At 40.5% G+C, this 25769-nt stretch overlaps 1 protein-coding gene across 11 annotated transcripts in view; it reads left to right on the top strand.

Annotated features, from left to right (window-relative positions):
- The window catches only part of Zfp280c (zinc finger protein 280C), a 91270-nt gene that overhangs the window by 19375 nt on the left and 46126 nt on the right, over positions 1-25769 (top strand). For 2 of the 11 annotated variants that reach the window (XM_039100526.2, XM_063279953.1), the window contains exons 3-5: positions 13618-13664; positions 15154-15189; positions 22631-22789. In XM_039100526.2, the coding sequence (XP_038956454.1) occupies positions 13634-13664; positions 15154-15189; positions 22631-22789 (226 nt within the window). In that variant the 5' untranslated portion in view covers positions 13618-13633. Of the gene's footprint in view, positions 1-8256; positions 8522-8588; positions 13500-13611; positions 13665-15090; positions 15190-19573; positions 19649-22630; positions 22790-25769 lie in introns of those variants that run through there. The other 9 variants (NM_001427656.1, XM_039100530.2, XR_005498448.2 and 6 more) reach the window with 9 other exon arrangements.

Raw genomic sequence — 25769 nt, 5'->3', positions numbered from 1 at the left:
TTTTATTTGATATTAGAATGGCTACTCCAGCTTGCTTCTTCTGACCATTTGCTTGGAAAGTTGTTTTCCAGCCTTTCACTTTGAGGTAGTGTCTGTCTTTGTCTCTGAGGTGTGTTTCCTGTAGGCAGCAGAATGCAGGGTCCTCGTTGCGTATCCAGTTTGTTAATCTATGTCTTTTTATTGGGGAGTTGAGGCCATTGATGTTGAGAGATATTAAGGAATAGTGGTTATTGCTTCCTGTTATATTCATATTTGGATGTGAGGTTATGTTTGTGTGCTTTTCTTCTCTTTGTTTTGTTGCCAAGACGATTAGTTTCTTGCTTCTTCTAGGGTATAGCTTGCCTCCTTATGTTGGGCTTTACCATTTATTATCCTTTGTAGTGCTGGATTTGTAGAAAGATATTGTGTAAATTTGGTTTTGTCATGGAATATCTTGGTTTCTCCATCTATGTTAATTGAGAGTTTTGCAGGATACAGTAACCTGGGCTGGCATTTGTGTTCTCTTAGGGTCTGTATGACATCTGTCCAGGATCTTCTGGCCTTCATAGTTTCTGGCGAAAAGTCTGGTGTGATTCTGATAGGTCTGCCTTTATATGTTACTTGACCTTTTTCCCTTATTGCTTTTAATATTCTTTCTTTATTTTGTGCGTTTGGTGTTTTGACTATTATGTGACGGGAGGTGTTTCTTTTCTGGTCCAATCTATTTGGAGTTCTGTAGGCTTCTTGTATGCCTATGGGTATCTCTTTTTTTAGGTTAGGGAAGTTTTCTTCTATGATTTTGTTGAAGATATTTACTGGTCCTTTGAGCTGGGAGTCTTCACTCTCTTCTATACCTATTATCCTTAGGTTTGATCTTCTCATTGAGTCCTGGATTTCCTGTATGTTTTGGACCAGTAGCTTTTTCTGCTTTACATTATCTTTGACAGTTGAGTCAATGATTTCTATGGAATCTTCTGCTCCTGAGATTCTCTCTTCCATCTCTTGTATTCTGTTGGTGAAGTTTGTATCTACAGCTCCTTGTCTCTTCTTTTGGTTTTCTATATCCAGGGTTGTTTCCATGTGTTCTTTCTTGATTGCTTCTATTTCCATTTTTAATTCCTTCAACTGTTTGATTGTGTTTTCCTGGAATTCTTTCAGGGATTTTTGTGATTCCTCTCTGTAGGCTTCTACTTGTTTATTAATGTTTTCCTGTGTTTCTCTAAGGGAGTTCTTCACGTCTTTCTTGAAGTCCCCCAGCATCATGATCAAATATGATTTTGAAACTAGATCTTGCTTTTCTGGTATGTTTGGATATTCCATGTGTATTTTGGTGGGAGAACTGGGCTCCGATGATGCCATGTAGTCTTGGTTTCTGTTGCTTGGGTTCCTGCGCTTGCCTCTCGCCATCAGATTATCTCTAGTGTTACTTTGTTCTGCTATTTCTGACAGTGGCTAGACTGTCCTATAAGCCTGTGTGTCAGGAGTGCTGTAGACCTGTTTTCCTGTTTTCTTTCAGCAGTTATGGGAACAGAGTGTTCTGCTTTTGGGCGTGTAGTTTTTCCTCTCTACAGGTCTTCAGCTGTTCCTGTGGGCCTGTGTCTTGAGTTCACCAGGCAGGTCACTTGCAGCAGAAAAGTTGGTCTTACCTGTGGTCCCGAGGCTCACGTTTGCTCTCGGGGTGCTGCCCATGAGCTCTCTGCAGTGGCAGCAACCGGGAAGATCTGCGCCGCCCTTTCCGGAACTTCCGTGCACTAGGGTTCCAGATGGCGTTTGGTGTTTTCCTCTGGTGTCCGAGATGTGTGTGCAGAGTGCAGTCTCTTCTGGTTTCCCAGGCGTGTCTGCCTCTCTGAAGGTTTAGCTCTCCCTCCCACGGGATTTGGGTGCAGAGAACTGTTTATCCGGTCTGTTTCCTTCAGGTTCCGGCAGTGTCTCAGGCGCAGGGGTCCTGCCGCTCCTGGGCCCTCCCCTATGGGAACCCAGAGGCCTTATACAGTTTTCTCTTGGGCCAGGGATGTGGGCAGGGGTGGGCAGTGTTGGTGGTCTCCTCCGCTCTGCAGCCTCAGGAGTGCCCACCTGACCAGGCGGTGAGGTCTCTCTCCCACGGGGTTTGGGGCGAAAATCTATATTATATACAGGTTACAACACCACACACACACACACACACACACACACACACACACACACACAGGCACACACCACCACCACCACTACCACCACCACCAACAACGGCAACAACATTTAAAAATTAGAGACTGAATTTGAGAGAGAGCACAAGAGAGTACATGAAGGGTTGGAGGGAGGAAAGGGGAGGTGGGAAATGATGTAATTGTATTATAATTTCAAAAAATAATTAAGTTAAAACAAAGAGAAGAAAAAAACAAGAAACAGGGGTTGGGGATTTAGCTCAGTGGTAGAGCACTTGCCTAGCAAGCACAAGGCCCAGGGTTCGGTCCCCAGCTCTGAAAAAAAGAAAAGAAAAAAAAAAAACAAGAACCAAACAAAACACTATTACTTCAAGAATAGAGAGGCAGTTCAGTGTTTTACAACATTTGCTGCTCATATGAGGGACCAGAAAGAAGGAGAAACACAATGCCTGATGCAGGGGTCTCTAGTTTGACAAAGGCCAAGAGATATGATGGGTAGCCAAAGATCAAACACGGGATACAAAAGAACAAACAAAATCTTGCTAAGTAGCTTTGTTTTGCCTGGAACTCACTACATAGAGCAGGCTTAACTAGAACTCACTTGAGCCACCACAATAAGATTTTCATCTTTATTTACACTTTATTTTTTGCATCGGTTTATTCACACTGGAAAGAACCCTTGTGACTGTATTAAATGTGTCAAAATCTCTCAAACCTTGCACTTCTAACAGCATCTGAGCACTCACACTAGAAAAAAAGGCCATATAAGTTGGCAATAGGGCGCTACAGAGGCAGAGACAGGTAGATCTTTGAGTCAAGGCCATCCTGGTTTACAGAGAGTTCCAGGACAGCCAGGGCTACATAGAAAATATCTCTCAAGAAAGAAAGAAAGAAAGAAAGAAAGAAAGAAAGAAAGAAAGAAAGAAAGAAAGAAGAGAGGAGAGGAGGGGAGGGGAGGGGGAGGGGGAGGGGGAGGGAGAGGGAGAGGGAGAGGGGGAAGGGAAAGGAAGCATTATATGTAATGGGTGTGGGAAAGCTTTTACTGGTTGGTCTGCCTTTATCTGGCACCACAGAGCTCTTACTGGAAAATGACTGCAGTCTCACAGTTGAGAATGAGAGACATAGAAGGTTTCTGTGACGTACAGCCCCCCCCCCAAAAGAAATAGTCTACACGGGAAAGAAGGTATTTGAGGAAAACTCAAATTGTGATAAAGATGCTGAAGTGTAGCTCTCCACAACTGATGGCTACTGGTGGGGGTGGGGTGGGGAAGGGCTGTTTTCTTTAAGGGACTGGCCACTGGGAGTTTGACTATATGGGCAACACAAATTGGACTTGGTAGTTTTTCTCTCTTCTTCTTCTTGAAGGGAACTCAGAAAAGGGAACTGTGTTGGCGTGGACCTGGGAGGACTGGGAAGTGAATCAGGATGCATCATATGAAATTTCCAAATAATCAGTAAAACTATTATGTTGGGAAAAAAATGTGATAAAGCCTTGAATCTAAACTAACGTCTCCTAAAACATAAGGAAATCACACTGGATACAAACTTCACAGGGAAAGCCTTCAGCCAGAGTTTGTCCCTGATTCAACATCAGAAGCTACATTACAGAACAGAAATGATCAACTGTCAAAGAGCTTTCAGTACAAGTGCTCATCCTATTCAACACTAAAGGATCAGCACTGGAGAGATGGGCAGGAGAGATGGCTCACTTTATGAGCACTTGCTGTTCTTCCAGGACTCAAGTTCAGTTCCCAGCTCTCAACTGTCGGTAACTCCAAATGTCAGCAATCTAAGGCAAATTTGAGAAATCCATATGTTCACATAGCTCTAAAGAAAGACGGGGAGCTGGATATATGTGGCTCAGCAATTAAGAGTCCACATCGCTCTTACAGAGAACCCAAGTTCTGTTCCCTGACCCATGTCTGTTGGCTCACAGCAGCCTCTAACTCCAGTTCTGGGGGGATCTGATGGCCTCTTCTAGATCCCATGGACACGCAGACACATGCACATGCCCACACATAGACACATACCCATACACATAAGTAATAATAAAAATAAATCTTTAAAAAAATCCCTTAAAAAGGAAGAATAACTAATCATAATCATAACTATCAAGACTTCAGGGGCATAGCTTATGATATGGAAACCTCTGACTTAATGTAATAAAGGGTTTACACAACAACCCCAAAGTCAACATTCTATTGCATGGAGGTATACTGAAAGTATTTTCTCTAAACTCGGAAAAAACAAGGTTGTCTACACTCACTACTCTCCCGTCATGCAGCACTTACACATTTATCTAGGGCAATAAGAAAATGAAATGAAGAGAAGTCACATTATGACTTCATAGACAATACCCTATATTTAGACTATCCTAAATATTACAACAAAAGACTTTTAGAGCTGATAAACAAAGTCAAAAACATCAGAATATAAATTCAACACTCAAAAAACAGTAGCTTTTCTAGACACCAATAATCAATCCAGTGAGAAGAAAGGGAGAAAAGCAGATCTTATTCACAACAATCTTCAAAACAATAAAGTACAAAGGAGTAACCCTAACCAAGCAGGAGAGAGAATTCAATAAAGAGAACAATAAAGCACTCAAAATAAGAACAAAAAACTGGAGAACATGCTGGGGGTGGTGGCAAGTCTTTAGACTCAGCACTAGAGAGGGAGAGGCAAGTGGTTTTCTGTAAATTCAAGGCCAAGTTGGGCTACATAGTAAACTCCAGGTCAGCCAGGAATACATAGTAAGGCCCTGTCTCAAACAAAAATATTAAATTGAAGAATATTCTAAAAGGTGATAAATGACTGCCTATATTAATGAATCATCATAAATAATATAGTTAAAAGTGTCATATTCTCTCTTTTCCATTTATTTACTGATTTACTTTACATCCCGGTCAAAGGCCCCCCTCCTCCCAGTTCCTCCGTCATACACCCCTCCCCCTCTCCTCTCAGAAGGCCGAGCCCCCTTCCCAACCTCACCTTGTACCAACCCACCCTGGCACATCAAGTCACTTGCAGGGCTAGGTACATCCTTTCCCACTGAGGACAGACAAGGCATCCCAGTTAGGGGAACAAGATTTGTTGACACACAACAAATTTAAAATGATCATATTCTTGAAAGTGATCCAAAATTCAAGGACAGCCTCAGTTACTATGTGAATTTAGGGTCAGACTGGGTCCAGTGAGACCCTGTCTCTGATAAATTAATTAATTAAATATGTATATATGGCATGAATATAGAAATAAAAGAATTAATGGGAGCAGGAGAGACACAGATGGGAGGAGTAAAAGAAGGATGCTTAGGAAAATATGAGAGGAACATGCCCAATGTTTAATACAAACTTATACAAAAACTGAAGAAAGGGAAACATTAGTCAGAATTCTAAAGTATAAAATATTAAGTAGGCAACCTAGGTTTTAAACTTCATGAGTTTGGATTAGGCATTGGTTTCTTATTTATAATACAAAAACACGAGTGAAAACAGTGGGTGAATTGTGCTTCATCAAAATCGAAAATGATGGTGCTTCAAAGGGTACTTTCTAGGACACAATAAAAGAAATGACAGAACAGAAAAAATATTTATAGATTATGTAAATGCATATGGTTCAGACGTAAAAGGCTCCCCAACACCTCTAAACAGAACAACATCATTATTACACTATTTTTATAATAGCATGGATGGTCAATGTTCAGATATGCTTCCAACTGTATCAAAAATATTTTTCTTATGGTTGGTTTGATCAAACTGAGATTAAGTATGTTCCACTAGCATACAGATCCAGCAGTTTCATGAGGCATCCTAGTTTATTTTGTAGGCCAAGTCTCTAGGGGGTTTGCAAATACTGAGTTAAAAAGTGGCAGCAGATATGAAGGGAAGCCTGAGGGTAAGAATGTATCTATAAGTAGCTCTGGTACTCATCAGTCCCTCAAGATATTCTTGTAATCATAATTCCTCTGACAGTTCCTGGGCATTTCATTGTTAGTCAAGTTGTAAACCTCGGTGAGAATAACAACTGAAAGATTTTTCTTGTTAAGCAAAATTGGAAATAGCTTGCTACATGTTCATCCATATAGGTAGTTTTTAATCTAAAAGCGATTCTTTTGCCACTAAGAATTACAGATGTGAATGTCAGACCACACATTTGCTATTCTGTTGCTTGGTGATGTTTATATTGGCTAAAATGTAAGGATGAATCCAGCCATCCTGTACATAAATGTAGTTGCTACATATTTTCTAGCACTAACATTTTTTCTTGAAAAAAATTTAACACTGTACTTCTGATTGGCACATCATAAAACTGCCTCTCCCTAAACTGACTGGTTGAGACCTGTTTCTCTGTGAGTTTTAGGTCCAAGCAGCAGACTTTTCTTTGTGGGGGGAAATTGAAACATTCTACAGAAGAAACTACCCTGTTATGGGTGGTGTGGGAGACACTCCAGGAGGAGTTGAGGCTTCTCAAGCAGCAGGGGTATCAGCCTCTCAAGGCCTGTATTCTAGCAGCTTCTGCACTTCTTATTGTTATACAAAAGGCACTTTTAGCAAGTCAATTAATGTGTATCAAAACCTTTTATCAGAGCTTAGGGTCCTGTGAAGTGGTTCTCAGCCATGCTAGACATCCTGGTTTGTCAGGTATGTCTAGGGACTAAGTTATGCAAAGACTCTGAGAATCCTTTAAATGAATAGTCCCATAACATTTTGATAACAGTCACTGACAAAAGGCTACTTCAGAGCCTAGGTGCCATCCCTCCAGGTTTGTGCTAGAAACAGTGGTTCTGCTAAAAATTCTGCTACAGGAAGCCTAGTATGGTGTGTGTGTGTGTGTGTGTGTGTGTGTGTGTGTGTGTGTGTGTGTGTGTGTTTCATGTTCATGCTAAGGTTTGTATGTGGAGATCAGAAGATAATTTGAGGAACTCTGTTCTCCCCTGCACGCTACCACTACCATGTGGGTCTCAGGGATGACTTTCATCTATTGAGCCATCTCACAGGCCCCAGATTTTTTATGTTATTTTGGCCTTTTTGAGACAGTGTTTCTCTGTGTAGCTGTGGCTGTCCTGGAACTCCCATAATAGCCTAGGTTGGCCTCGAACTCAGAGATTTGCCTGCCTCTGCCTCCTGAGCGCAGATAAAAAGTGTGGGATACCACCATTGGAGAAGCCCACCCAGATTCTTAATTAACTTGCTTGGAGGTGCCAAAGCAGAATCACTTGAGTTGCAGGTCCTATCTTTAAGTCACACCAAAGAAGGAGGTAGGGACGATAGGAAACGCTGTTTAAAAGACAAGATTTAGAAAGTTGATATGTAAGAATGGCTGTGGTGAGCCAGACTGGTGTCAGCTGCCTTTAATCCTAGCACTCTGGAAGCAAAGACAGGTAGATCTCTGATTTTGAGGTCAGTCTGGTGGACATAGCAAGTTCCAGTACAGTTGGGGCTACACAGATAAACCCCGTGTCAGGGGAAACAGAAACAAACGAACAAATCAAGAACAGAACACAAAAACCAAACCAAAACAAAACCAACTACCACTGACAACAAACCCCATAAAACAATCAAACTAACAACAAAAAAAATTTTAAAAAGAAAATTATTATGTAAGCAGTATTTTAGAAAGTTTTTTCTTGTAAATTAAAAAAAAACAGTTTATATAACTACAAGACTATATGACAGGAGTGAAAAGAGGAAAACAAATTTGTGTTTAAAATAACCGTGGGTACCATCAGCCAATGACTGAAACAAGTCGATTTAATTCGTCTTTTCTGTTAAAACATGAAAGGTATATCAAGTCTGGTGTTTTTAAAAATTGGTACTTTTAATGTTAATTCCCAGGGCGATCGCAGATTTTGTATTCGCATGCGCTCAGACAGAATCTGGACCTCTGCTTTGGGGTTACCGCCCAGGGTTAGCAGCAGCATGGCTGATGGTTCTCATGGTGCTGTTCTGCTTTCCCAAGGCCGGTATCCCGGTCTCCGGATCAGGGCCTTCGAGGCTGCTTGTGGCAGTGCACATGCTAGCACTCATCAATGGCCAGCTGGGCAGTTACTAGGGCGCCCGGATGTACACGTTCGGGGGTGGGGGTGGGGGGGTGGCGGTTTTCCCATCAGGCAGTGCGTCCTGTTATATTCTGGGGCGTTCTGGCAACAGTAGCTCATTTGGCGCTGGATGTCTCCAGGGTTCCTGCTGTGGTCACTGCCGCCGCCATTTGAGTGGCAGGCAACCGGTGTTTCGGCGCCCCTCCCTTCTCGCTCCGCCTCCTCCCCTTCTCGCCCCTCTTTCCCCCTCCTCCTGTCCTTCCTTCTTCTCTTCCACCCGCTGCTCCTCCTCCTTCTCTGAGCTCCGGACGTCCTGCAGCGGTCTGGGTAAGCCACTCCGCGCCTCCCGGCTTCAGAGGTGAGGAAAGTAGCCGCGATATGCGCCCAGGGCTTCCGTGCCCTGGATAGTAGAGACCCGAAGCCCGATCGTGCGTGGCCCACCATCTTGTTTCGGGCCACCGGGAGGGGAAGGTCGCCTGAGCAACGCGAATCTTGGGCTGCTCCTGGCGATCGCCGGCGGCCGCCTCCCAGGCCTGGACTGTGCATGGGTGGCCTCGTGGGCCCCGGTCGGCGGTAGCTTGGGCTCCCCAGGCCTGGGAGGCAGTCCGGCCCCCAATACCTCTCTGGCTTGGCTTTCTGGAGTCAGCTCCTGCTGCTCTTTTGTACATTGGATAGCGACGGGACCCTCCTGTCCCCCGATCTCTTCAGTCTTGGGAAAGGCTGATGGGCATGCCGAACTTTCCAGCCTCGGGCTCCTGCGGCCCTTAAGTTCTTGCCCAGGACTGCTAGCGGTTTTCCTGTGCTAGTACCCCGATTCTTCCCAAAGGGACTGCCCTCCTCTGTCAAAGAAATCTTGCTCTCTTCGGGTTATTGTCTAGAGTCTAGATTCTAGATTTAAAAAAAAAAAAAACCCAGATGGGAGAGACGTGGACTTAGATGAACGATTTTCCTTCAGTGAGCTGTGCAGGATTTTTCGTTTTTAAGCAATGGGGAAAGCATTTCATTCGGAGGAGGAAAACCTGCTGCAAACATGGGAGTTCCTTTCAATGCTCCTCAAGTTTGAATTCTTTTAGGAAGAAGTCTTAATGTGAAGTGAACCAGTTTCTTCCAAATGTGGGAGACCTTTATCCAAGGACCTCTCTTTGTTTGGGAGGATTAGCAAATTTTTTTTAAGTCTATGAGCTAAATTTTTTCGTTTTGTTGTTTGAAGGTTGGATTATGAGTTTCAGTGTCTTTTAGCGCCTCTAAAACTATATTTGATACATAAATCCAGTTTTAAACTACAAAAGTTCCCTAGGTTTGTGAGGTGCCTTAAAGAGTTACAGTATAATTCAAGCCATCTTAAAATGAGAACTAAAAGGAAGAAACTCTATCTGTGAAGGATCTAATCTGTGCCTTTGCTTTAATAATTGTGATAACATTTGAATGCTCGCATGATGCCGCCACTTCACAGGGTTGTAAGGTATTAGAGAACTGTTTTGAAGGTGAAGAAATAGCTTCAAGAGGTTATGTGGTCAGTGAATAGAGCCAGTTGTGGTGGTTTTTAAAATTACAGTGTGTGTGTGTGTGTGTGTGTGTGTGTGTGTGTGTGTGTGTGCATGTGTGTGCGGGCACGCGTGTGTATAGTTTGAAGGTCAGATGACAGCGTGGTAGTAGTAATTTCTTACCTTCTACTGTATAGATCCCGCAGGTGGATCTCTGGTCATCAGTTTGACGAGCAGCCCCCCTTACTTGCTGGGCCAGTCTCACAGAACTCTTGCTGTTTTGGTTTATTTGTTTTTGTCTTTGAGAAGGTCCCATATAGCCCAGGCCTTATATTTGATATGTAACTGAGACCATCTGTGAACTTCTGATCCTGCTGGCTCAGCCTCCAAAATACAGGGATTCCAGCTAAGAGCCCTCATGCCTGTCACCTTAAAACCAGTTCTTTTTAAAATTTATTTAATCTATTTTTACACTCCAGATTTTATACCCTTCCCGGTCCACCCTCTGACTGTTCCACATACCATTCCTCCTCTCCCCATCTCCACAAGGATGTCCTCATCCCCCCATGCCCACCCCACTATACCTCCCCACTCCCTGGGGCCTCCAGTCTCTTGAGGGTTAGGTGCATCTTAAAACCAGTTCTTAAGACAATGACTTCTGGCTTTTACCTAAGGTTCAATTCGTTAAATAATGCCTCATTTTTAATAGGCATCTCAAAGTGCCAGAGAAAGAAAAGCAAGGAGGCTCACCTAATATTTTTAAGAAGTGTTACTCATTTCCTGTCTCTACAATTTTTAAAAATCATGTTTCTTTTGTTAAGATTTATGTTATTATATATCTAGCATCCTGACTGCATATATACCTGAAGGCCAGAAGAGGGCCTCAGATCTCATTACAGATGGTTGTGAGCCACCATGTGGCTGCTGGGAATTGAACGCAGAACTCTGGAAGAGCAGTCAGTGCTCTTATCCTCTGAACCATCTCTCCAGCCCCTTGTCTCAACATTTTTAAAAGACTTTTTTTGGTACATTTTAGTATTTGAATAATACTACTCTAAGAATGTTGAAAAACTGCAGAAGAGTATTGGAAAGAGTTCTGATAATGAATTCCCAACTTCAGCTTTTCCTATTCAGTCCCATGGCTCCAGTTTGCTAAAATTTCCAATATAGGCTGGCCTTTTCAGACCGATGTTTCACCACTTAGCATTACCTTTTTATTATGGGGAGAGATATAGAATTCTATGCCTTCCTTTTCTTCCACTTATTTATTTTATTTTTCTAGGAGAACATTTAGAACCATGCAGAATTTTTTTTTGAAGTACTAGGGGTCAGTTTGTATATACTAGTTATAGCTGAATAATTTTTTTCTTTCTACTTTCAGGGAGGACTTTGTCTTTCTGGAGCTAGGAAGGTGACATAATGGCTGCCACCAAAGCTGACAACCTGAGTTCAATCCCAGGGGCCCATATGGTAGAAGGAGAGAACCAAATCCTTTAGGTTGTCTTCTGACTTTCACACATGCTAACAATTTAGACATGATACTCTTTTTATATCTAGAAAAATGAAAAGCATCAAGGTATGATGGTGCAGATCTTTGATCCTAGCAGTTGGGAGGCAGAAGCAGGAAGATCATTGCAAGTTTAAGGCCAGCCTGGTGCATACACAAATGTGCCAGAACATTCATGTAATGGTTAAAGGACAGCTTACATAGTTGGTTCTCTCCTTCCATTTTGTGAGCTCCAAGAATTGAACTCAGATAATCAGGTTTGGCGGCAGGTGTCTTTACTTACTGAGCCATCTGCCTAGCCTAACTAATGCATTTTAGGAGCTGAGACGCCTCCTTTTTCCTCCCAATCCTAAGTATTGGGCTCTTGTGCATGCTGAACAAATTCTCTTATTGAGCTACAAACTAGCTCTTGATTTTCCAAGCCAGGGTTTCACTGATAACCCTGAACCTTCCTATGTAGCATAGCCAAGCCTGTAATTCATGATTCTCCTGCCCCACCCTCTCAGGTTCTGGGATTACACATAAATGCCACCACATCTAGCTATAACCAAGATTATTTGGGGGAGGAGGTAGAAATTGTAGACTATATGGTGTGTGTATGAGAACTGAAGATATAATTTAAACTGAAATTCTTTTTAATGAAGCTATTCAAATTTTTTTCTTTTCTTTTTTTTTCGGAGCCGGGGACCGAACCCAGGGCCTTGCGCTTGCTAGGCAAGCGCTCTGCCACTGAGATAAATCTTTTTTTAAAAATATTTATTTATTTTTTATTTTTAATGTAAGCGCACTGTAGCTATCTTCAGACACACCAGAAGAGGGCATCAGATCTCATTACAGATGGTTGTGAGCTACCATGTGGTTGCCGGGATTTGAACTCAGGACCTCTGGAAGAGCAGTCAGTGCTCTTAACCACTGAGCCATCTCTCCAGCCCTCAAATTTTTGATTATCTTAATGTAACACCTGTTTTTAAAGGTCCAAATTAGGGCTGGAATAAGTTGCTTATGGAAAAGCACTAGCTTAGCCCATATAAAGCCTTAAATTTGATCACCAACACCACAAAAATAAAATCTTAAATGCCTATAAACAGTCTCCATTTGCGGTTGGGAATACAGCTATAAGCAGCCATGCCTGGATGTTGTTTTGTGGTTTTTCTTTTTTTTTTAAGGTTTATTTGTTTTATGTATATGAGTGCCCTATCTACATGTACGCCTGCATACCAGAAGAGAGCATCAGATCCCTTTATAGATGGTTGTAAACCACCCACCACATGATTGGTGGTAATTAAACTCAGTACATTTGGAAGAACAGCCAGTGCTCTTAACCATTAACCGATGAACCATCTCCCCAGCCCCTAGTGCTACATATTTTATTTTAATTTTTTTTTGGTTCTTTTTTTCGGAGCTGGGGACTGAACCCAGGGCCTTGCGCTTCCTAGGCAAGCGCTCTACCACTGAGCTAAATCCCCAGCCCCTTATTTTAATTTTTATTATGCATTGTATTTGTGTGTACAGGTGCACCTGTGAATGTATATATGTGGATGCATGTGAAAGTCACAGGCCAACCTCAGGTGTCATCCTCAGAAATTCCATCTACCTCCTTGAAACAAGGTCACCAACTAGGACAGACTGGTTGGACAACAAGCTCCAGGAGTCCTCCTGACTCTGCCTCCTCAGCTCTGGAATTACAAGTGCATGTTTTTATGCTGTTGGTTCTGGTGATAAGACTCAGGTCCCATACTTGAAGGGCAAGGACTGTACAGAAAAGAACTATCTCCCCAGTCCACTATCACTTTTATTTAATTAACACACACACACACACACACACACACACACACACACACCAATCACTCCCAAGATATCCACACAACACCAGGTGAAAAAACAACCCTGACCCTAGTAGATGCAAAATCACAACATGAAAATATAAGAAATATGAAAGCCAACATAGGTTAATATGATAAGGCTTCAACTTTTGAGTTCAAAGATATCAAAATGATTTTGTGTGTGTGTGTGAGTGTGTGTGTGTGTGTGTATACACATGTGTATGGGTATGTGCATACTTGCACACATCAGAGGACAACTTGCAGAAGTTGGTTCTTTCTTTCTTTCTTTTTTTTTTTTTTTTGGTTCTTTTTTTTCGGAGCTGGGGACCGAACCCAGGGCCTTGCGCTTCCTAGGCAAGCGCTCTACCACTGAGCTAAATCCCCAACCCCAGTTGGTTCTTTCTTAAAGTGATGTTTTCAGACTTGGCAACAAGTGCCTGTATTAGTAAGAAGCCCTACCAGCCTGATATTTATAAGATGGAAAACAAAGGCCTAGCCTGTTAACTTTTCAGGAGTCATATGGTAAGTTTGCTTAAGATTGAAATTAGATTCAAAGATTTCTGACTCAAGTTTCATGTTTCAGTATTTAGTATTATTTTGAACTCATAAAATTAATTGGCATCTTGGTGCTTGTTTTTAGTTGATTCTTCAATTTGATGGATAAAGACAACTCTGTTCAAGAAAAAAGTAAGTATTTCTGCTTTTGATACTAGCATATATGGATTTTTAAAATCACATCTATTTATTTACTTACTTACCTGTTTGTGTGTGTGTGTGTGCATGTGTGTGCAGAGAACAGCTTGGGGATGGTTTTCCTTCTACATCTTGGATCCTGGGTATTAAACTTATATCATCAGTCTTAGTGGCAAATGCCTTTTGCTGGCTGAGCCATCTTGACAACCCATGAATGGCATTTATACTGATAACCTTTTTTTCAATAGATTTACTGAGAGGTGAGTACACTTAGTTTTTACTTAGATTTACTTAGATTAAAGTTATAAATATAATGAAAAGTGAATGATCTACAAAAAATATGAATAAATGGGCAAAGAAGTTGACTCACTGGCTAACTGCTTGCTTGCTGCACTAGCATGAGACTCTTTCTTAGTTCAAATCCTGAGCACTGGTGTAAAAAGCTAGGTGTGGCTGTTTCCATCTGCAATCCTAGCATTTGACAAAGGGGCCAGGGAAAAGTGAATTATTGGTAGCCAGCCTAGCTCCACATTCAGCGAGAAATCCTTTCTCAAGAGAATACAGTAGAGAGTGAGAGAGTTTTTCCTCTGGTTCTTATGAGCACACACATCTGCACATACATCACACATACACAAAAATGTAAGATAGAAATCATATGTATGAACAAGTGACTTTTTAAAACTATCGATAAACACAAGTTGTCTTTGTTTCTTTAAATTTGTCAGATTTCTTAGCCTGTAGATTAATGCCTGATTTATATGCAGTAAACAAAGTAGAAATAATATGTCCTTCCCTCTGATGTGGAACATGTACAGTTAAGATGCATTAAAGATAGTGAAAAGTTTGAGCTGTCATATTAAAATCTTGAATTTCTGATAATAGAACAAATGATTCTAGGTAGAAGAATTAATTGATTAGAGGTAGAAGAAAACACATTGAATGTAAAGATGTGAAACTCTGAATTATGTTTTATGTGTTTAACTTAGAAGATCCTGCATAACATTTTAGGGAATTACAGGCGGCTGCCATATATGCTCAGCATTTTTTCCTTTTTTAAAAAAACATTTTATTTTATGTGTATGGATGTTTTGCCTGCATGTATATCTTGTACCACATATGTACCTGTTGCCATTTGAAAGCAGTGAACTACAGTTACAGATGAATGTGAGTACCATATGAGTGCTGGTAACTGAGTCCAAGGCCTCTGGAAGAGCAACAAGTGCTCTCAACTGATGAACCATCTTTCCAGTTCATCTTCCCAGCTTTTTTGTGGGCTCTGGGATCTGAACCTTTATCCTCATGCTTACATAGTAAGTGCTGTATCCGCTGAGCGCTTTCCTTTGACTGCCTTCCATCTCCCCCATCACCCTTTTATTTAGTGAATGTGTGCTTATGTGTGCACGTGTGTGTTTGTGTGCAGGCATGTGGCATATGAGGAGGTCAGAGGACACGTTCTGAGAATCATTTATCTCCTACTATTTAGGTCCTGGTACTGAAATTCAGGTGGACAGACTTGGTGGTAGGTATCCTTCCTCTTTTTTCTTTCTTTATTTCTTTTTTTTTTTTTTTTTTTTTGGTTATAGGGACTCATGTATACTAAGATATACCTTAACATCATTTACAATTAACAGTGTTGTGGAACACTGTGTCCTCTGAGTGCCAGGAGTCTCCTGGCCTGGAGCATGTTGAAATGAGTCACAGAGTCAGACTCAGGTGTAGCTTTAAAGACTTAGGGCCTCCAGACATTTTAGCTCTCTAACTATACTAAAGCTTGTTGATAGCTTCTAAAAGGTCCTAGAAACTTTCTTGCCTGAGGATTAGGCAATTAACATCTATAGCCTAAAGCTACAGCCTTTGTTCTATCTCCACAGGAACTGCACAACTCTAACTTTGAACCTGCTAGTTAAAGTTGCAGAAAGGAAAAGGGACACTTTGAAAAGTGATTTTAGTGTTTATTTCTAAGTTCTAAAAAGTTTCCTAGGAAAGTTTTCTAAGAAAAAGGAAGGGGAAAGGGGCTTCTAAGAAAATTGGGAATTAAGGGTATTTCTAAGAAAAAGGGAGATGAGTCAGTCTTACAAAAAAGCAGGATAAGGAAAATGTTAAGAAATGCGGGACAAGGAGAATTGCTCTCCTCTCCTTGTCCTCGGCACTTATACATCTTTCAGAATACATGATCACATAGTAAAAAGTTCATCACAAGCTTACACATAGATTCAAACCATAAATCGAATATGAAGTTTACAACAGATAATGTTTACATGCATAATCATTAGGAGTAATTATCTAGCTAAACATTAATCACCTGCCTCAGCTCCACAGGTTCAAGGAGAATTAAAAAACATAACTTAGTTATTAGTAAAGGTTTGTATAGATAAACCCAGCCAATATTTTATTTTTTGTCTTAGCACCTATAATAAATCCCCTTTTATGGCCTTTGGTTAATTGTTTTACAACCTCTTGAAATGTGCTGTAAGTAGTAGAATGTCTGCTTACTATCTAAGAGGCAATTAACTGGTAACCTATGGGAGACTTGCAGAATTCTTATTGCAGTTTTGACTATAAGAAAGGACCTAATAGCAGTCCCACTATAAAAGAGCTTAATAAATACTGATATAATTTTAGAAATTCTTATCAGATCATCATTAAGAATTAAGAAGTCAGGGGTTGGGGATTTGGCTCAGTGGTAGAGCGCTTGCCTAGGAAGCGCAAGGTCCTGGGTTCGGTACCCAGCCCCGAAAAAAAGAAAAAAGAAAAAAAAGAAAAAAGAAAAGAATTAAGAAGTCATCTATTTGTCTATATAGCATCACTATAAGACAATAGTACATCTTTATTGTTCTACAGAAATCTGCTCAAAAGAGTGTGTTAATATCTAGTGATTGTTTTATATATGTTTAATAACAGGAAAAGCATATTAATAGCAGGACTCTCCTAAAATGAATTTCTCATGGGCCTTGCCTACTGGAGCAAATCTGTCATGGATTATAATTCATGATAGACTCATCTCAGGAAAATCACCTGCTAGTTATTAGCTTCTCCTATGAAGGCTCCTGACATCTGGGAATTACAGCATTTTCCTTCTTGAACTGTCAGCAGCTATGATTACCTGAAGGAGACCTATACAAGTTTGACTTTTCTTCATAGAATGGGAAAAAGGCTTGAGACTCCATTTCTACTCCAAGGTTTTATAGAGAGCTAACGGTTACTAGAAGAGGGGATTCATGAGGCCACATCCTCCCCCAAGGATTTATAGGCATTTAACAAATGATGGGATTGAGATTGTGAGATGACTCAGTGGTACCAAGCCTGGTGACTTGAGTTCAATCCATTGGACCGTCATGATAGAATGAGAATTGTAGCTTGTCTTTGCTACTTTGTGGGTTCTTATTTTCCCCACCCTTTATCCCCCTGGTTTCACTCCCAAACACTAGATAGGAAAGAAACAAGGATAGAGGGCAGAAAGTAATTAGGAAAATCCTTGAATATAATTTTTTTCTTTTGTTTTTTTTCTTTTTATTTTTTTAAGATTTATTCATTTATTATATATAAGTACACTGTAGCTGTCTTCAGACACACCAGAAGAGGTCATCGGATCTCTTTACAGGTGGTTGTGAGCCACCATGTGGTTGCTGGGAATTGAACTCAGGATCTCTGGAAGAGTAACCAGGTGCTCTTAACCGCTGAGCCATCTCTCCAGCCCTGTTTTTTTTCTTTGACCACGGATACTAACAAATTGCAACCAACCTCCCTAAACTATCAACAAGCACCCACCCCATTTATCTGGGCTCCTCTGAAAAGTTTCCAGAATCCCAAACATCACACAGTTGCAGAAATTACCGGCAGCTGGGAAAACCATGCTTCTGCTAGAGCATGAGTCAAGTCATGGTCAACTGCTGTGGACAGTCCAGAAAAGCCCTATACCTGGGATTAAAACAAAATCATATTCTTATATTTCTTAGCTTTTTAAGATTTATTTATTTATTTATTTTATGTATATGAGTACACTGTCACTGTCTTCAGACACACCAGAAGAGGGCATCAGATCCCATTACAGATGGTTGTGAGCCACCATGTGGTTGCTGGGAATTGAAATGAAATCTCTGGAAGAGCACCCAGTACTCTTAACTGCTGAGCCATCTCTCCAGCCCCCATATTTCCTTGTTTTTTAAAGAAACAAAAATTCCAAAATTCTAAAAACTGTTACTACAGAGAATGCCCTCAAAAATAAATGTAAAACAAAAAGGGTTGACCAAAGAGGGGCTCAGGTAACAGTTCCTAAGAGGAGGGTTCATGAAGCACTGCACTACACCAAGGAATCATAGACAGTTAACAGTTGCACAGTTAAGGTTGCCAAGAAGTGGGTCTCACCCCTCCCAAGGCTTTATAGATAGTAATCACTAGGGAATGAGCTCCAGAGAACATAGATCTGGCCAGGATTTGTAAGCGATTAATAGGGGACAAGTTCAGAGGCCCCAACCCTCTTTAAGACTTATAAGCAGTTGTTTCTGGGGGAAAAGTTCATGTATGTCTTCAAACAGAAGAAAACTTTTGCATGGAGGGATGGGCTAATGAGACTACTTGGTAGACAGAGAGACTTTTTCTTCAGTAGTAAAGCCACCCTCCATAAGTTGCTCATGATCTTATACATAACCCCCAACTAAAAATAATTAGAGGACACGTACACTGCTTAATCCCACTGCTCCAGGGGCAGATGCATGACAATTTTGGAATTTTGGCTTTTTTAAAAACATAGAAATATAAGAATATGTTATCGTTGTAATCTCAGGTGTGGGGTGTGGGGCTGCTTCAGATTATCCATAGCAGCTGACTATGATTTATCATGTGCTCTAGCAGGGGTGTGATTTTGGCAACAGCAGATAGTTTCTGCAATGGTGTGCCACTTGGAATCCTGGAGACATTTTAAAGGGTATATGAATAGTAGGCCACCTGAAGACATGGTAGGTTGTTGGTATTATTGTCTGTCGTTGGTTGCAGTTTATTAAGTAGTCATGGGCAAAGAAGAAACAACAACAAAAAAAAATTAGATATCCTGATGGTGAAGATCAAACTTGCCCCCAGGAACTCAACACCCCTAATCAGCAGGAAGTAATATAATGATAATGTTACCTTGTTTCCAACCCCTGAGTTTACTCAGGGACCTCTTGCCTTTCCGAATCTCTATATCCTGTTATTTAATGGTAGGGAGTTGAAAGGGTATAAAAAGAGTGGAAGAAAGAAGAACCCCCAAAAACCACATACAGGCAGAGGCAGGTGGATCTCTGAGTTCAAGAACAACCTGGTCTTCATAGCCGTTGCTAGGCCAGCCAAGACTATCTATAAAGGAGACTAAGAGGAGCTTTGGAAACACTGCACAGTCCGTGTAACCCAAGTTATTATTTCTTTGTAACTTATTACTCAGCTTGGCGAGCGCTTTTGATTTGATGGATTGATAACATGGTATAATATATTTACTTAGTTGGAAACAATTATTTCTACATACTTTTTTTTTCTAAATATCTGCTAGATGAAACATACAATAAAACTACCTGTACTAACATTTGGGAGAGCTTTAGAAAGTATTAATAATTGTCAGCTACATCTATGATAAAAGTGTTTATTCTGGGTTACTTAGAAATGATAAACATTTAAAGTGTTAACAACTTATGAATGCAGTGGATCAATAGAATAAACATTTTGCAAAAAATCAAAAAAAAAGGAGACTAAGAGGGTAAAAATAGGTGATAAAGAAGGACATGGGAAGAGGAGAGTGTGCAAAAGGATATATAAAACATAAGAGAAAAATAGAAGGTGAGGTGTCGGACAAGGCTAGCAGGGCAATTGGGAAAATAATTTTATATTTTTGTTTCTAACTGAGCATGGGGGCATATGTAACTCTTGACATTTAGGAGGCCAAGGCAAGAGGATTACCAAGGGATTACATGGACTACAAATCAAATACCAAATCAGCTAAAAACTATATAGTAAGTTCTTGTCTTAAGAAAAATTGATTTTTAAAAATGTATCATTTGTTGGTTGGAACTGGAAAATATCCTGAGTGAGGAAACACAATCACAGAAAAACACACATGGTATGCACTCATTAATAAGTGGCTATTAGCCCAAATGCTTGAATTACCCTAGATGCACAGAACACATGAAACTCAAGACGGATGATCAAAATGTGAATGCTTCACTCCTTCTTTAAAAGGGAAACAAGAATACCCTTGGCAGGGAATAGAGAGGCAAAGATTAAAACAGAGACAGAAGGAACACCCATTCAGAGCCTGCCCCACATGTGGCCCATACATATACAGCCACCCAATTAGACAAGATGGATGAAGCAAAGAAGTGTAGGCTGACAGGAGCCGGATGTAGATCTTTCCTGAGAGACACAGCCAGAATACAGCAAATACAGAGGCGAATGCCAGCAGCAAACCACTGAATTGAGAATAGGACCCCCGTTGAAGGAATCAGAGAAAGAACTGGAAGAGCTTGAAGGGGCTCGAGACCCCATATGTACAACAATGCCAAGCAACCAGAGCTTCCAGGGACTAAGCCACTACCTAAAGACTATACATGGACTGACCCTGGACTCTGACCTCATAGGTAGCAATGAATATTCTAGTAAGATCACCAGTGTAAGGGGAAGCCCTTGGTCCTGCTAAGACTGAACCCCCAGTGAACTAGATTGTTGGGGGGAGGGCGGCAATGGGGGGAGGATGGGGAGGGGAACACCCATAAAGAAGGGGAGGGGTAGGGATTAGGGGGATGTTTGCCCGGAAACCGGGAAAGGGAATAACATTCGAAATGTAAATAAGAAATACTCAAGTTAATAATTAAAAAAAAAAGAACAATATCAACCAACCACACCCCCCAGAGCTCCCAGGGCCTAAACCACCATCCAAAAAGTACACAGGTATGGACCTATGGCTCCAGCTGCATATGTAGGATGGCCTTGTTGGGCATCAGTGAGAGGAGAGGCCCTTGGTCCTGTCAAGGTTCTATGCCCCAGTATAGGGGAATGTCAGGGCAGAGAGGTGGGAGTGAGTGGGTGGGTGGGTGAGGGAGCACCCTTTCAGAATCAGGGGAGGGGAGATGAGATAGGAGGATTCTGGAGGGAAAACCAGGAAAGGGGATAACTTTTAAAATGTAAATAAAACATGCAATTAAAATATAAATAAAAATATGCAATAAAAAATTCATAGCAGAAAAAAATGTATCATTTGTGTTCGTGTTCGTGTGTGTGTGTGTGTGTGTGTGTGTGTTTCACTCCCACATACACTCAACTTTTGCTTTTAGGATACATTTTAGTTAGTATCACCTGATTTGTTTATCATTTTCTTAATGTTATTGTTTATATATTTAAATTTTATTTTATTGTTATTGCTATGTATGTGTATACTATGTGTGTGCACACATGTGGAGGTCAGAGGATAACTTTTGTGAGCCCTTTTCCTTCCACTTTTCCATGGCATGATCAAGGAAGTCAAACTCAGGTCATTAGGCTGGGGCAATAGGCACCTTTACCCACTGAGCCATCTCTGTAGCCCTTGTTATTACATTTTGTCAAATTTCTCTAAAAGAATCTCATCATATTGTTTTAATTTCTCTTGTCCTTTTTATTATCTGTTTTGATTAAGGTCTTTTAACTTGTCCTATTGCTTTGATATTTCACAGTAGAGGCTTTCCTCAAATTTTTGTTGCACTAGTTGTCCATATCTATTTTTGCTACTTTTTTTTATTCTTAGATTTTTAAAATACTTGTGATTGTTATGATCTGTGTGATTATTCAGAACTGGTAGTATTTGCAGTACATTCTTTGTTTAATTTCTTCAGATGAGAACTAGAATGGGATAAGCTTTTCTATTTTCCCTATTACTATCCTAGTATCTTGGGGGAGGAAGTGTTTTTCATTCTGTACCCTAATATGCAGTTTTTCCTCCTTCCAATATAATTACCACTTATTTTTGGTTTATTTCCTTTGTAAAATACAAGTGATGGCTTTTTGTTTCAGGAAATGATTATATACTCTCCTTTTTGTACATATAATTATATCCTAGTCATATAGCATAAACTTAGTTTGACTAGATTTTTATCTTAAATTTTTGGTTACCTGGAGTTAGAGAGATGGCTCAGCAGTTAAGGGCACTATTTATTTTTCCAGAGGACTCCAGTTTGGTTCCTACAACCCACTTGGCTGCCAACTACTATTGTCTGTAAATCCCATTCCAGATGATCCACCCCCTCTTCTGGCCTCTGCAAGCATTGCATACATGTGGAGCATAAACATACATGCAAACAAAACATATCAAAAACCTAAAAAAATAAAAATTTGACCACTGTAACTCAACTGCTGTCCCCAATCTTCTAGCTACCTAGTCAATTTTGACTCGTTTTGTTTCAAGATAGGGCTTCATGTGTAGAGCAGGCTGTCCTCAAAAATGTCATCCCGCTACTTCAACCTCCTGAATGAATGGTAGGTAGGGTTTCAGGAGTATGCCATTGCACTGAGGATTTAGATATTATAGGTTGTTTTCTCAGTTTATTCTTTCTATATGATATACCACCTATGACTATCAATTCATAGTTGTTATGTAGTTATTCAGTAGCTTCCTTTAGGATTATTAAAGTTGATCTTTAATTAGTATACTTTCTATCACAGATAAGTAGTTTTTCCTTTTAAATATAAGGATTCTTCCTGGGCTCCAACTGCATATGTAGCAGTGAATAGCCTTGTAGGGGCACCAGTGTAAGGGGAAGCCCTTGGTCCTGCCAAGGTTGGACCCCCAGTGTACGGGATTATTGGGGGGCGGTAATGGGAGGTGGATGGAGAGGGGGAGGAGTTAGGGGGCTGATGGATAGGAAGCTGGGAAAGGGAATAACATTTGAAATGTAAGAAATAACCAATTTAATAAAAATACAAGAAAAATATATAAGGGTTCTATCTCTCTTCTTGGAAATTAGATAATTCAAAAATGGCTGAACTTATCATGGAATGTGAAGAAGAAGAGTTGGAACCATGGCAGCAGAAAGTAGAAGAAAGTCAAAATAAAGATGATGATGATGATGATGATGAGTTGATCTTTGTTGGAGAGATATCAAGTTCCAAACCAGCCATTTCAAGTAAGCATTTATTTCAATGAAGTTTCATATGATGGCGGTTGTTGTTGTTGTTGTTGTTTTGAATGGGACAAACCGGTGACTTTTTTATTTTTAGTACATGTTGTATTTGTTCTGAAATGAGCTTAGATGAAAAGGTAAGGCTAGGGAATATTTTAGCAATTAAAGCACTTGCTGTGCAAGCCAAAAGTGTGAATCCTGGAATTTGGATCCCCATGTAAATGCCAGGTGGGAATGGCAGCCTTCCTATAATTTTAATTCTTAAGAGGCAGAGACGGGGAAGAGACTGGGTAGACTCCAGTCTTATTTGCAAGCTCTGGATTCAGTTTTCTGACTCTGTGAATAGAGTAGAGAGGGATTGAGGAAGATCCCCAGCATCAGCCTGGGGACTCCAGTGTAAATAAGTTTTTGGTTGGTGTGGTGGTTTGAATAGGTATGGTCCCCATAGATTCATGTGTTTGGATGCTTGGCCTGTAGGAAGTGGCACTATTAGGAGGTGTGGCCCTGTTGGAGGAAGTGTGGCTCTCTTGGATAAGGTGTGACCTAGTTAGGGGAAGTGTGTCACTGAGAAGGTGAGGTGCTAAGGCCTTAAATGCTCAAGTTTCACCTGATGTGAAACACATTCCTGTCCCCTTCTGCTGCCTTTGGATCAATATATAAAACCCTTGACTCCTCCAGCACCATGTCTTCCTGCATGCTGCCATGCTTCCCACCATGACAGTAATGGACTGAATCTCTCAAACTGTAAGCCAGTCTCAAATTTAATGTTTTCCTTTCTAAGAATTGCCTTGATCGGGGTTGGGGATTTAGCTCAGTGGTAGAGCACTTGCCTAGCAAGCACAAGGCCCTGGGTTCGGTCCCCAGCTCCGGAAAAAAGAAAAGAAAAAAAAAAGAATTTCCTTGATCATGGTGTCTTCCCACCAATAAAGCCCTAACTAAGACCATAGGGATATTTAATTAACTGCTTCTATTTTACTAGGGGTTATAGCTGATTTTGATTTAATTTTGGTAAGTGGTATCTATTAAGAAAATTATCCTTTTCTTTTAGGTTTTCCAATTTGGTAGGGTACAGTTTTGTTTTGTTTTCATTTTTAAAGATTTATTTATTTATCTAATGTATATGAGTAGTGCATTGTAGCTGTCTTCAGACACATCTAAAGAGAGCATCAGGGCATCAGATTCCATTACAGATGGTTGTGAGCCACCATGTGGTTGCTGGGAATTGAACTCATGACCTCTGGAAGAGAGCAGTCAGTGCTCTTAACCTCTGAGCCATCTCTCCAGGCTACAGTACAGGTTTTTAAGTATGTTTTATGATTCTCTGTAGTTCCTTGATGTCTGCTTTTAATGTCCTCCTTTTCATTTCTTTTTTTAAAAGATTTATTTATTAATTATATATAAGTACACTGTAGCTGTCTTCAGAAACACCAGAAGAGGGCATCGGATCTCTTTACAGATGGTTGTGAGCCACCATGTGGTTGCTGGGACTTGAACTCCTGACCTCTGGAAGAGCAGTTGGGTGCTCTTAACCGCTGAGCCATCTCTCTAGCCCCTCCTTTTCATTTCTTATTTGGTTAGTTGAGATTTTCTCTCTTCACCTTTTAGTTATTTTACGTTATTGTCAATCTTGATGTTTCTCGGAGAACTAACTCTTTGTTTCATTGATTCTGTGCATTTTTCTGTTTCCATTTTATTGATTTCAGCCTCAAGTTTGATTATTTCTGTCTATGCCTTTTGGGTATAATTCTTTGTGTTTTAGAACTGTCAGGTGTGCTGGTAAGTGACTGGTAGGAGAGCTCTCCATTTTTTTTTAAAGATTTATTCATTTATTATATATAAGTACACTGTAGCTGTCTTCAGACACACCAGAAGAGGGCATCAGATCCCATTACAGATGGTTGTGAGCCACCATGTGGTTGCTGGGAATTGAACTCAGGACCTCTGGAAGAGTAGTCGGGTGCTCTTAACCGCTGAGCCATCTCTCCAGCCCCTCAATTTTTTATATAAGCATGTAGTGCTATGAACTTGTCCTCAGAACCACTTTCACTCTGTCCCCTAAGTTTAGGTATGTTGTGTGTTTGTTTTCACTTAATTCTAGAAAGTTTCTCATTTATGTCTTGACTCATTTTCAATCAAGAGTGTGTTGGTCAGTTTCCAGGAATTTGTAAGCTTTCTCTTGTTTTTGATGTCCCCCTTTAATCTGCGGTAGTCAGATGTATGCAAAACATTATTTCCATTTTTCCCTATCTATTGTGACTTACTTGTGTCTGAGTATTTGGCCAATTGTGGAGATAGTTCTATGATGTGCTGAGAACAAGTTATATTCTTTTGTGTCTGGGTGAAATGTTCAATAAATATCTGTTTTATCTATTTGGTTTATAAGTCAGTTAACACCAGCATTTCTACGTGTAGTTTTTTGTTGTTGGGGATGACCTGTCTATTGGCAAGAGTCAGGTATTGAATTCTCCCACTATCAGTGTGTGAGAGTCAGTATGTGACATAAGCTGTACTAATGCTCTTTTATTAACGACCCTTGTGTTTGGCGCATAGATTTAATAATTGCAATGTCCTCTTGGTGGATTTTTTCCCTTTGATTATACAATGCCCTTTCCTATCTTTTCTGATTAGCTTTGGCTTGAGGTCCGTTAGCTTTGGTTTGAAATCCATTTTTCTCAGATATTAAAATAGATACACTGGTTTGCTCTCTAATTCATTTGCTTCAAATATCTTCTTCCATCCTTTTTTTCTGTGTGATCTCTATCCTTGATGTTGAGCTATGTTTCTTGGATATAGCAGAATGATGGATTCTGTTTTTGCATCCATTCTGTTAGCCTGTGTCTTTTATTGGGCAATTGAGACCATTGATATCAATGAGCAATGTTTGCTGATATCTGTTATTTTGTTTTTGTTATAGTTGTTGTGGTGGTGGTGGTGGTGGCGGTGGTGATGGTGGTGGTGGTGGTGGTGGTGGTGGTGGTGGTGG

This window comes from Rattus norvegicus, chromosome X (genome assembly GCF_036323735.1).
Source record: "Rattus norvegicus strain BN/NHsdMcwi chromosome X, GRCr8, whole genome shotgun sequence".
In the NCBI taxonomy this organism is placed as follows: Eukaryota; Metazoa; Chordata; class Mammalia; order Rodentia; family Muridae; genus Rattus; species Rattus norvegicus.
This window is presented reverse-complemented; position numbering and strand designations above follow the sequence as displayed.